The sequence below is a fragment of the Manis pentadactyla genome, chromosome 16 (genome assembly GCF_030020395.1).
Source record: "Manis pentadactyla isolate mManPen7 chromosome 16, mManPen7.hap1, whole genome shotgun sequence".
In the NCBI taxonomy this organism is placed as follows: Eukaryota; Metazoa; Chordata; class Mammalia; order Pholidota; family Manidae; genus Manis; species Manis pentadactyla.
Genome location: NC_080034.1, coordinates 21,546,342 through 21,559,934, shown reverse-complemented (window position 1 = coordinate 21,559,934; position 13,593 = coordinate 21,546,342). Strand labels below are relative to the sequence as shown.

Below are 13,593 nucleotides of genomic sequence, written 5' to 3'. Positions count from 1 at the left end.
TAACAATATATTAGAGAGACTTCTTTTTCACTATTATTAAAGTATCATTGATATACACTCGTATGAAGGTTTCACATGTAAAACATTGTGGTTACTAGATTACCCCTATTATCAAGTCCTCCCCATACCCATTGAAGTCACTGTCCATCAGTGTAGTAAGATGCTACAAAGTCACTGCTTGTCTTCTCTGTGCTGTACTGTCTATATACCCCGTGACTCCCCCACACCATATGTACTAATCATAATACCCCTCAAACCCCTTTTCCATCCCTCCCCTCCCACCCTAAACCCATCCCTCACCTTTGGTAACCACTAGTCCCTTCTTGGAGTCTGTGAGTCTGCTGCTTTGTTCCTTCAGTAACAATAAAGCATTACTGTTACACTCCACAAATGAGGGAAATTATTTGGTGCTTATCTTTCTCTGCCTGGCTTATTTCACTGAGCATAATACCCTCTAGCTCCATCCATGTTGTTGCAAGTGGTAGGATTTGTTTTCTTCTTAGGGTTGAATAGTATTCCATTGTGTATATGTACCACCTGTTCTTTATCCATTCATCTACTGATGGGAACTTAGGTTGCTTGCATTGCTTGGCTATTGTAAATAATGCTGTGATAAACATAGGGGTGCATATGTCTTTTTCAAACTGGACTGCCTCATTCTTAGGGTAAATTCCTAGGAGTGGAATTCCTGAGTCAAATGGCATTTCTAATTTTAGTTTTTTGAGGAACCTCCATATTGCTTTCCACAATGGTTGAACTAATTTACATTCCCACCAGGAGCGAAGGAGAGTTGCCCTTTCTCCACACCCTTGCCAGCATTTGTTGTTCCCTGTCTTTTCGATGTTGGCCATCCTAACTGATGTGAGGTGATATCTTATTGTGGTTTTAATTTGCATTTCCCTGATAATTAGTGGTGTGGAGCATCTTTTCATGTGCCTGTTGGCCCTCTGAATTTCCTCTTCGGAGAACTGTCTGTTCATATTCTCTGATTTTTTTAATTAGGTTATTTGCATTTTGGGTGTTAAGGAGTGTGAGTTTTTATGCATTTTGGATGTTAACCCCTTGTCAGATATGTCATTCATGAATATATTCTCCCATACTGTCGGAAGCCTTTTTTCTACAGGTGGTGTCCTTTGAAGTAGAGAACCTTTTTAGTTTGATGTAGTTGCATTTGTTCATTTTTGCTTTTGTGTCCCTTGCCTGAGGAGATGTGTCCAGGAAAAAGTTGTTCATGTTTATATTCAAGAGATTTTTGCCTATGTTTTCTTCCAAGAGTATTATGACTTCATGACTTACATTCAGGTCTTTGATCCATTTTGAGTTCACTTATGTGTATGGAGTTAGACAGCAATCCAGTTTCATGCTCTCATATGTAGCTGTCCAGTTTTGCCAACACCAGTTGTTGAAGAGGCTGTCATTTCCCCATTGTATATCCAAGACACCTTTATTATATACTACTTGAGCATATATGCTTGGATTTATATCAGAGCTCTCTATTCTATTCCATTGGTCTATGGGTCTGTTCTTGTGGCAGTACCAAATTGTTTTGATTACTGTGGCTTTGCAGTAGAGCTTGAAGTTAGGGAGCATAATCCCCCAGCTTTATTTTTCCTTCTTATGATTGCTTTGGCTATTTGTGGTCTTTTGTGGTTCCATATTAATTTTAGAACAATTTGCTATAGTTTGTTGAAGAATGTTGTTGGTATGTTGATAGGGATTGCATTGAATCTGAAGATTGCTTTGTGCAGGATGGACATTTTGACAATATTAATTCTTCCTATCTATGAGCCCAAGATATATTTCCATGTATTGTTATCTTCTTTAATTTCTCTTGTGAATGTCTAATAGTTTTCAGGGTATAGGTCTTTCATTTCCTTCATTAGTTTTATTCGTAGGTATTTTATTGTTTTTGATGCAATTGTGAATGTAATTATTTTCTTGATTTCTCTTTCTGCTAGTTCATCATTAGTATATAGAAATGAAACATATTTCTGTGTATTAATTTTGTATTCTGCTATTTTGCTGAGTTCAGTTATTAGTTCTCATAGTTCTGGGGTGAATTTTTTAGGGTTCTTTATCTACAATATCACATCATCTGCAAACAGTGACAATTTAATTTCTTCCTTACCAATCTGGCTGCATTTTATTTCTTTGTGTTTACTTCCTTACTATCTAACAGTCTAATTTAACTCACTTAGTATGTTATTACAAACACAATCTAAAGGTTCTTTTATTTTTCCTCCTCCATTTTTTATATATTAGTTATCATACTCTGTACTTCTTGTCTGTCCCTTGACTGACTTTGGGGTTGGTTGATTTGATTTTTCATCTGCTTAGTAATTAATTGTTCTACTTTATTTACTGTGGTTTTATTTCCTCTGGTGACAGCTATTTAGCCTTAGAAAGACTCCCCTCTAGAACAGTCCCTCCAAAATACACTGTAGAAATGCTTTGTGGGATGTAAATTATCTCAGTTTTTGCTTATCTGGAAATTGTTCAATCTCTCCTTCAAATTTAAATGATAATCCTGCTGGGTAGGGTATTCTTGGTTTGAGGCCCTTCTGCTTCATGGCATTAAATACATCATGCCACTCCCTTCTGGCCTGTAAGGTTTCTGTTGAGAAGTCTGATGATAGCCTGATGGGTTTTATTTCATATGTGATCATTTTTCTCTCTCTAGCTGGCTTTAAAAGTCTGTCCTTATCCTTGATCTTTGCCATTTTAATTATTATATGTCTTGGTGTTGTCTTCCTTGGGTCCCTTGTTTTGGGGCACCTCCATGGCATAAGAGATTATTTCCTTCCCCAGATTGGTGATGTTTTCAGCAATTACCTCCTCAAAGACACTTCCTATCCCTTTTTATCTCTTCTTCTTCTTCTGGTACCCTTATATGTGAATATTTTTCCATTTAGATTTGTCACACAGTTCTCTTAATATTCTTTCATTCCTAGAGATCCTGTTTTCTCTCTGTACCTCAGCTTCTTTGTATTCCTGTTCTCTAATTTTTATTTCATTTGCTGTCTCCTCTACTTCATCTAATCTGCTTTTAAGTCCCTCTGTTGTATGTTTCATTTCAGATACCATATTCATCAATGTTTGTATCCCATTCCTGAATTCCTCCCTGAGTTCCTGAATATTTTATGTAGCTCCATGAGCATGTTTTAGGACTTTTATATTGAAATCTCTTTCAGGAAGACTGCTGAGTTCAGTTTTACTTCGCCCTCTTACTGGTGTTTGCGGGATTTCGGTTTGAACCAGGTTCCTTTGATGTTTCATATTTGTAAGTGGCACCCTCTAGTGCCCAGAAGCTCTCCTGTTTGGAGCTTCTCAGCCCCTCGAACAATGGCGGAGGTTGCAGGCGAGTGTCGCTGGTTGCTGTAGGGAGGAAAGAGGTCTTCCCTGCTTCCCAGCTGCAGTGCCTGCCTCCACTGCTGGAGCAGTAGGCCAAGTGTGCAGGAAGAAGCCTTCATGCTTTGTACTTGTAGCTTCCATAGTTGGGGCCACCCTCTGGCTCACCTGGTGCAATGGCTAGGGCAGCTGGTTTGTGAGCTGGTGATGGCTGGTAGGAAGGCACAGCAGGCTGCATATCATGGTGGGGGGGCTTGGAGCTATGTAGCCAACCAGTGAGATGGAGTGCCTGAAGTTCCTGAAAGTTCCCAACCTGCTGGGCTGAGTGCCCTGGACAATATTGTCCTCTGTCCTTTCTCCTGAGCAGCAAGATCTGTGAAATCCTTGCCCTTTAGCAGCTCTTTTGCTGTTAAGAAGTCTCTCAGACTGCCTGCCTTTCTTTTGTCCCAGAGTGGCCAGATGTAGATCCCTTTTTTCCACAAGTGGCTGTAATCTCAGTCTCTCCAAGTATTCTGCCTGTCTTAGCTTTCCAATCCCATTAATCTCCAGAACACCATGTAATGTAGTTTCATGCTCTCAAGCAGATCTCCAGGGCTGGGTGTTCAGCAGTCCTAGGCTTCCATCCCCTCCCTGCTCCATTTATCTTCCTCCCTCAGGTGAGTTGGGGTGGGGGAAGGTGTTGGATCCTTCCGGATCACGGCTTTGGTACTTCACCCTTTTCCTTGAGGTCTGCTGGTTTCTTCAGGTGTAGGCAGTCTGTTGCAACCTTCTTTCCTGTTGCCGTTTCAGGATTTTATGTATTTGCTACATTTTCTTATTACATGTGGTTTTGGGAGGAGGTTTCTGTCTCACCTCTCATGCCACCATCTTTTAATCTAGAGAGACTTCTTAAACTGATTTTTAACTTAATGACAATTGTAGATCAATGTTTAAAGAAATGGTTTGAATAAGGTCTGTAAACCATTGGTACTGTACTAAAACAAACTGTTTGGATTTGACATTGTCTTTGATTTGGTTAAGATATCCTCCAAGAATGCTGAGGGAACAGTACATTGGAACTCTGTACTATTTTTGCAACTTCTTGTGAGTTGTTATTTTACAATTTAAAAAATCTTTAAAAAAGAAAGACTTTCCACAAAGTAAATACACTATGATAACTACATTCATATATACTCATTAAAGTATTCCTCCTCAGGACTGATACTAAGAAATTTTGTTTCTAATATATGTAATAGATTGAACACAAGCAATGGAGTCAGATAAATTGCGGTAAAAATTCAGCCTAAGGAACTTTCTAGTTTTACAAACTTGGAAATTTTATTTAACTTCTGTAGCTTCAACTTTCATATCTGTAAAATGCAGGTAATAATACCTAAATTATAGTGCTAAGGTATTTAAATGAGATAATGTATGCAAAATGCTTGGTAGATTCCTTACATATAATAAGCCCACACGTTACAAACTCAATAAATGGTAGCAAGTTAATTACTATGAATAGTTTTAATTAATAAAATTGAATTTCTTTTGAAAAATCCTGTAACTTAGTCTCTGGATGAGGTCTTTAACACATTCTTATAAGAAAAATCCATTCATAGGGCTCCTGCCAAATTCTAACTTGTTAACCTTACAATAATTAAAGTTTCTTATTGATCCCTGTTTGGAATGCTTACCTCATAAATCCTTTTGGGTATCAGAAAGGCACTTAAAACCCAACATGACCAAATCGTAACTCATAATCTATTCCCCCACAATTAGTCCTCTTCCAGTGAATTGTGCCACCATCCAAACAAACCAGAAACTAAGACATCACCTCACACCTCACACCCTATGCATCTTACCAATTTTATCTCTTGTCTCTAACTCTGCCCACTTCTCTCCATTGTCACTTTAGCTCCTAAATACAAGTTATGCTATCTCTTGCTTGCACCTCCTTAGCAGTATCCCTAGATCTACTTGGACTACCCCTGTTGTCCACATTGCTTTCTTTTTAGATATAGAAACATGATTATAATTGCTACCTCCCACCTATACTATCCTCTTAGAAACCTAAAACGCCTCTTTTGGGTTTCTAAAAAGAGCTCTTTTAGATTTCTTTTTTTTACATATTTTAGGAGGGTACAATTAAAATTCTTGGTATTACCAATGAATATGGTCCTTGGAACCCTGTCATGCTCAGTCCCTGTGATAGTTATCTGTCAACTTGGCTAGGCTGTAACACCCAGTTCAACACCAAACACTAATGTTGGTGAAGATATTTTGTAAACGTGGTTAACATCTATAATCAGTTGACTGTAGGTAAAGGACATTATCCTCCATACTGTGGGCAAGCCTCATCAGTCAGTTAGAAGGTCTTACAAGCAAAACTGAAGCTCCCTGAAGAAAAAGAATCTCTTCTTCAAGACTCAGATCCTGCTCACAACTTTGCAGCCTTGTGGCCTGCCCTACAGATTTTGACTTAATGAGTCCTCATAAACATATAAGCTGATTCCTTAAAATATATCTTTTTATATATACTATATATGATATAGATATATACACACACACATAACCTACTGATTATACATGCTTTATATAAATGTAACCATGACTTATACATTACTTTTTCAAACTGTATGTACTTTCTTTCAGAAGAATGATTAGAATTGGTATTATTTTAATAACCATTTGCAATATTCTATTTAACTTATTGCAATGTTTAATTTTAACATACATATTTTATATACCTTTATATCATTCCTGAGTTTTATTCTTGTTCTTGAGTTTTAGATTGTTTAATCTCTTTATTAGAAGATTTTTTTGCATTTTTTTCAGTTCTTGCATAACAGAAGATATCTTTTGTTTGCTTTCACATGTAAACAGCATTGTAGCAACAGTTTCCAATTCCTTAGTCATAATCTTTCTTTCCCTAAACATTTATAGATTTTGTACCACTACCTCCTACATTTAATGGTATAGAGAATTCTAAGGTCAATAAGCTTGTGTTTTTTCTTGTACTGTAAGGATTTGGGCCAATCATTATCCTTGATATTGATCTATTAAAATTAAATGCCACTATACCCATATTTGCTAAGTATATTTTAGTTGAAGTTTTCATTATTCTTTCTGCTGTACTTACTCTGGGCCCTTATTAAAAAGAGCTACTACCTATATGTACTTTGTATTTTCTGTTCTTTATTTCTAATGCCTTCTCTATTATTTTCATCACCAATCTGATCTTGTGTTCTGCATTAAGGTAGATTCTAGCAGTTTGGTCTTCATTTGCCTATTTGCTTTGAGTTAGTGGTGATTTCATTCTTTACTGTCTCCAGTGAATCATTAAATTGTTATTGCATTTGAAATTCCATAAGATTCTTCATGTGCTTCCTCTTTCTCCTAATAGATTTCTATCTCTTAACCACCTATTATGTCAGTTCAGACTATTATGGTCTCACCAATACATCATCTCTTATCTCATGGAATTCATATTTTTGATGTTTTATTAACAATAGTAAACATACATTATCTAAACTTCACTCTGTAAGTAAACTATATCCTCTCCTGCCTTTGGCTTGTTTCATTCTTCTATTATGTCACAGTGTTGTTATTGTTTTTAATTCACTTCCAGTTCCTTATTTTTCCATTTATTCACCCTTGAATTATGATTCTTAATCTAAAATTGAAATTCATACTTAATCTAAAACCTCAAGTAGAAGCAAACTAAACCAAAAAGTACATCCTTAACATACCCTCATTCCTTACCTCTCATTGCCTGAGGCGATGTCAGCTGCAAGACGCGTCCAGGATTTCTTAGGGGAAGTACTGTGAAGCTGGACTTTCCCATAAACCCCTGAAACCAGAAGAAGCAACAGCTGGATAGGAAAATCCTGCAGAGGAATTCAGGCCACACAAGTAAAACTCATCAAAGAGGCTACTGTGCAGTATGTGATATAGAAACCATGTATGAAAATGTCTACCTCATCAGAAAAAGAATATTTAGTACTCTATTTTCAGCAGGCCAAATATATCTCACATAGCTATGAAACTTATTCTCTCAAAACCTATAGAGAAATGAATGCTACATACACTATATGTACTAATCCAAAAGCCAGAAAATAGACCATCCTAATGGTTAACAAGTAAAATTTCCACCATGAAGTGACTCGAAACCATTTGCAATTCTGCTGAAAGTTGACTGGTTTTGATATTGTATGTTATACCCTAGATGTTCCAGAAGGCAAGGGTAATTTTATTTCCTGAGGAAAGAGATTTGGTGCTCTTAGCTTTGCTTTCAGTGGTTGGACCTCATATTTTTTTTGTATTACAGATATCAAAGGATAGATCTCTAACTCCTTTGTTTCAAAATATAATTTATTTCAGGCTCATAAATTAAAGTCTTACCAGGGCCATGCTTGATGCAGTCCAGTTTTATTCCTTCAGGTCTTTCCTTTTACATGTTTTATTGCCATTTAAAATCATATGAAGCACAATTCCTCATATCCTAGTAGTCTAAAAATGTCTTGAGTATTAACCCAAGCATTAACAAAATTATGATCATGCCTTCCCAATGCATGTATATTTATTTCCTTTTAGATAAATAAACATATGCATACATTAATAAATTCATATATGTTTGAATAGAAGTTCTGACATTTTCTTCCTATACCCAAATAGATTATCTGCATAACCCCAGCCTGTTGCAACCCATTTTCTTGCATATTACTAATCTTGAAATCTAAAGATTTCACAATCTTTCTCAGAAAACATATGAATAAAAGAAGCAAACACCAGTAAGGCATAAATAGTATGCTTTGGATTTTCATTCAATGTGAACCAAAAAATCTCAGCTCATTAGAATCTAGCCAACTGCTTATGTTAACATCCTTAATTTATCCCATACTTTAATTTAGAAAAAAAGTCAAAAGATAATAGAAGTAAAATAAGGATTGATGGAAACGTAGAAAAACACTCTCACTTTCAGGACATGTCCTAGAATCCATCTTTCACAATAATAGTCATACATATATATATAAAAGTTTCATAAGATACCATCAACATCATCCTTAAAAAATTCCATCTTTTTCACTATTGGCTAAGTAAGCTAGCCAGGAGAAAAACATGTAGTAATTTAGAGGAAGTTACAACAAAAAAGATTTAACAAAAACCAGTTTATTTCCTTAAATTTGACTTATCCAGAAAATTTAGTTGACCAGAAAAGCAGATTTCTTGATCATTCCCAATCACCAAAGTTTACTGTAAAATGAGACCATTTCTTAGTAGTTTCAAGGAAATTATGATACTTAAAGAGATTAAAACCTGTCACTTATACTTATGATACAAAATTTTAAGGATGCAGTAGAACAGATATTTCATTTCTTATTCAGTTTAATACCAGATAAAATTTCAAGGACACCAGTTTATCCATATGGCCAGAGTCAGGAATCAGGACAAGCATCCTTGTATTTTCTAAGACAAAGTTTAAGTCAGTGTGGCACTCCACGGAGCAGAGTGGACTCCACAGGCAAAAAGAGATTGAAGGTTCCTGTCATCATCCATCTAGTATGTCAACTTGAAGAAATTAAAATATTCTTGGATCTCATATTCATAAAAAGATATAATAAATAGCATGTATATAGAAATCCTTTGGAAATAGTAAAGCACTATCAAAATATTACATGGTAATGGGTACACATTATGAAACTAGGTTACCAAACTTCACACTATCCTAACATGATTGTTGAAATTTTACTGAGTCACTCAGATCTTACAAAATTAGTAATGCCATGCAGAAAAAGTGAGAAAATACTGGAAATATGATAAGTATTTCAACCCCTTAAAATGAGATATTGTATGGTTCTTACGTCATGGTTATACAATGCCAGTCCCAGTTACTGTGTCTTGTGAAGGCCAATTTAAAAATACGGATTGGTATTGTGTCAGTATCAAATGAAGAAACTGTCAACAATGAATGTTTCTTTGTAATCTATAGATCTATCCATTTAAGAAATAGATCAATAATCACATAATGTTTATAGCAGCTAACATAGACTCTCAGGGCAGACTTTGGTGTCTGACCAATCTGGATATAAATCTAAGTTTGGACACTGTAAATCTGTGTATCCTTCTGCAAACTCTTATTCCCCTTTGAGTCTGTTTCAACATCTGTAAAATGGACATCGTCACAAGAAAGCTGATAACTGAAATAATAAATATATATTATGTAGAAGAGTGCCTTGAATTGAGTAGATATTCTGTGAATGGTCCTTCTCTATCTCTCTCACACACATACACTCACATACATACATACACACTTCATTTTTAATAAAAACTATATTATAGTCTTACCAATTGTTCCTGGATCAATATGAATGCCACTGAAACGATCACAAAAGACTCCTTCTGAGGCTCTAAGGAGAATCAAAAGCTTTTGTTCTTTTTCTAAGGGATTTTCTAAAGTACCTGTGTACAAAGAAAAGCATATCATTTAAATTAATTTGAAATTAAAAGAGAAGTTGTGAGCTAATTTTAGGAATGAAAACTAGTTACTGTAAAGTAAACTATATGGAGAATAGCCAAATGTTACAGAGATGAAATAAGAGAGGAAAAAAATGAGATGCAGTAAACTTCTCTGAAGGAGACTAAATTATTTTTCAGTGAATATTCACTCTTCTTTCTTCATTGGGGCAGAGTATACTTTCCTGACCTACTAATAGTTAGCTTTGGTCATGTGACTTGTTTTGGCCAATGCACTTTGGGTAGATGTGATAGTAACGCTAGCTCTGAGTTGATGAATTAAGATGCTTGGCAAGTTCTCCCCAGATCACTTGTAATGACGTTCCCTTCCACAAAGGGAGGATTCCTTAAGTAGCTTCTAGTGCCTAAATGAAGAGATAGGCAGCAGAGGTGAACAGAACACATAAGCTGGTGGAAACAAGTCCAATCAAGTCGAGCAAAAATATTTGTTGCTGTAGGCCACTGAGATTTGGGGATTATCTGTTACACAGCATTATTACAGCAAAACCTGGCTGGCACCCTGTCTGTGGCTGGATCCCCTAATTGCTTTCCATGTATTTTAGCTTTTAATTCTCATGAAAACCTGAGAAGGAAGTGGGATTTATACCTAGATTTTAAATTCATACATAATGAGATTTAGAGATTAAGGAACTTGTCCAAATTTATCCAACTGGTAAGAGTCTGGATTGGAACAATGGTCTGTTGATGCTAATTGTTTTATCAAATAATAGGTCTAAGCCTAAATTATTTTAGCAGCATAAAGACACAGTCCATTCAGGTTATGATACTCAGGCCAGTTGGGAATTACTTCTAACTTTATTCCACTGGTGTAGACAGAGGAGTTTGATCACTTTTACTGAATGAGAATTGTTTGAGAAATTTGCTGAAATAAGGTTAGCAAGTATAGACCTAACAAAGGTTCATTTCTTCAGAAAATATATCTTAGAGTATAGAGACTATTACAAAGAATTCATTTTTCAAGAATCAACTTGTGAGAAGAAAGTCTCCAAAATATATATGGGATCAAAGTGGTTGACAAAAATCATCTGCTATCCGATGGGACTTTCCAGTTTAGACATTCCTGAAAATATCTATAACCCAAACGGAGGTTGCCAAATACAGTATGAAGTCAATCGTAAATGAAAATCGCCTAAGTGGTCTTTCAGGGGCTATAAAATCATTCTCCCCAGCTGGCATTCCGTAGGTACGTCATTGGCCGAAAGGCTCACAGTGAGTTTAAAGCTTGGTCCATAGCTATCTTTATATCCAGCCTTCACAGCCATTTGGCTACAAGGAACTGTTGAAAGTAAGGCTCTGAGAGGTAAGCAAAACTGCCTGAAGTCACAGAGTGGGCCAATGGTCAAGCCAGGACCAACCCCCATAGCCTGCATGTGCCCAAGGAAACGTTAAGGTATTCTCATGCTCCACGGAGGTAATGCCAATCCTGAGCCTAGCGACTCATGTATCTTCTTAGCCAAAACAAAGATGTGCTAGAGCGGAAAGAAGGGGAGCAGTGAAGGAGGAGAATGTTAAGAAAATGTGTGTGGTGTAGCTCTTATCTACTTATAAGTCTGTCCAGTAAGCCATTTTCCAACTGTGTTTCATTTATCTCATGGAGGGTAGTTCAGATTCTTGCGGAAAGAAAAAGGACCTAGCACTAAACAGATACCAAAGAGAAAAAAATAGCACAGTTTTTTGCCCTAGAGAAATGTATGCAGAGTCCCATAAAGAGTTTACCGTTGCTCTAAAATCAGAGATTAAATCAATTATGCGCCCCCAAAGTGCAGCACACGCAGGGTTTCACAGAAAGTCTGGGCAGAATTAGTCTCTGCTGTGAACATTTGGTATCTTAAATGCCCAGAGTTTGAATTTTTTTTTGTGATGTAGGAGAGGGCAAGATGCAGGACAGGGATTGTAGGAAGAAGGCAAGAGGGACCTAAGAGAAGGAAATACATGCTATTTAGCATTAAAATGCAGTGCCTCCTGAATATGCAAAAGCTGGTGAATGGAAGGCCATAAAGGCCACGGTCCTCATTTTATTCTCGAAACTAGCAATGGAAGCCAGGTAAGGCACGCTCATCAGCCCAGGCTTTGTCCCTAAGTGAGAGTAGCCACGTCAGAGAGAAGGCTCTCAGGATGAGACAGTGCCTCCGTCACTGGCTTCCTTTTGAAAAGCTTTCCGGCTGCTCAGCACTGTAGCAAAAAGCATTTTCAACCTGGATGAATTCAGATACTCATAATGGAGGGCAAATCGTTGTCATTGTGCTGCAAAAACATGCCAGGTGTTTTCACATACATGATTTCATTTAATTCTCAAAATCCTTGGGTGGATATTGTGGAGGTTCTCATGAGAAAACTGAGACAAAGAGAGGTTAAGTAACTTTTCAAAAATTACACAGCTAATCAGTGGTGAAGCTGGGCTTATACTTAATAAGTACCACACTATGCTATAAAGGCATAAGAAAGAAGTAAAGGGAAGTTGCCATTTTTTAGTATAGTGGTGGGCAGTGGAGGGGAAACAGAATATGTTCCAGATGCTAAAATCACCTGGGGAGATGGAAGAAAATAAGTTCTGGTATATGAAAGATAACCATTATAATGATTTGAGGACGATGGTACAAATGGATTCCATGAACTTCAAAGGTAAGAAAAAGGGAAAAGGACCTTGTATTATTTTATTAACTAAACGTCTTTGATGGATCAGTATAAACCTAGTTTACACTTAAGCCCACTCTCAATATGACTCCCCACACCTGGTAACTAAGCCAGGCCACACTGAATTATTTACCGTCCCCTCCACTCTCTCTGTGTGTGCATGAGATTCCCTAGGCTTTTAATCCACCCCCCCATCATAACTCCTTATTATCCCTCAAAACTTGGCTCTCCTGTAATTTATTTCTAAAGGACTTCTATGATCTTAAATTAGATGCCCCCTTGGGCAGAAAAATGTCTGTGGCCCTGATGGTAGTAATTCTCCTTCAAGGAACTTGTCTTAAAAATTAAGTATAAAATACAGGCAAAGACTGATGTCCAAACTGCACTGTTATCTATTTATAATAGCAAATATGTGTAAATGCTTTGAAATAGCAACTCACTGGAGATGACTTTGTCCATTTAGAATTCCTTCCTTTTTTCCCCAGTTTCCCTGACATGCTCAGTGCAAAGTCCCTAAACAAGACCAAACCCAGCTCAGCTTAGATGCCATCTCTTCAGGGACCCTCCCTTGTCAACTAAATCTGGGTTAAGCGGCTCTCTAAAGGCCATCCTAGCATACCATGTTGTACCTCAGTACTTCTGAACTGTACTTTAAGCACCTTGTATCCGACGACCTCCCTTTGCTTACAGGGAGCTAATTGAGAAAAGGGACTGTGTTTCGCCAGCAGAGTTCATCTATATTTTATCCCAGGGATAATGAACTAGGTAATTTTAACCCATTCTCTTACAGAAAACAATTAGAAATATGGAGGAATACTCCAAAGTAAAAAAGACTCATTTCACCAGTGTTGTAATTTTAATCATATATATGCCTAGCACCACAGCTTCAGAAGAAATAAAGCAAAACTTGATGAAATTACAAGGAAGAAAGATATATCCACAATAACACTGGAAAATTAAACATAACTCCGCATACAATAAACAAAAAGTAGTACATAATAGGCATAAATGGAAAATTTATATTTTATAAATTCTTTATAAATTAAGAATATATATTATGTTCAAGCATGCACAAGACATTCACAGATAGTGATATGATCA

General features: G+C 36.7%; 1 protein-coding gene across 1 annotated transcript in view; it reads right to left on the bottom strand.

Annotated features, from left to right (window-relative positions):
- PKHD1 (PKHD1 ciliary IPT domain containing fibrocystin/polyductin) overlaps positions 1 to 13,593 on the bottom strand; it is a 453,696-nt gene that overhangs the window by 158,063 nt on the left and 282,040 nt on the right. The window contains exons 53-54 of the mRNA XM_036916397.2: positions 9,670 to 9,783; positions 7,087 to 7,174 (exon numbers count right to left, since the gene is read on the bottom strand). Of these exons, the coding sequence (XP_036772292.2) occupies positions 7,087 to 7,174; positions 9,670 to 9,783 (202 nt within the window). The remainder of the gene's footprint in view (positions 1 to 7,086; positions 7,175 to 9,669; positions 9,784 to 13,593) is intronic.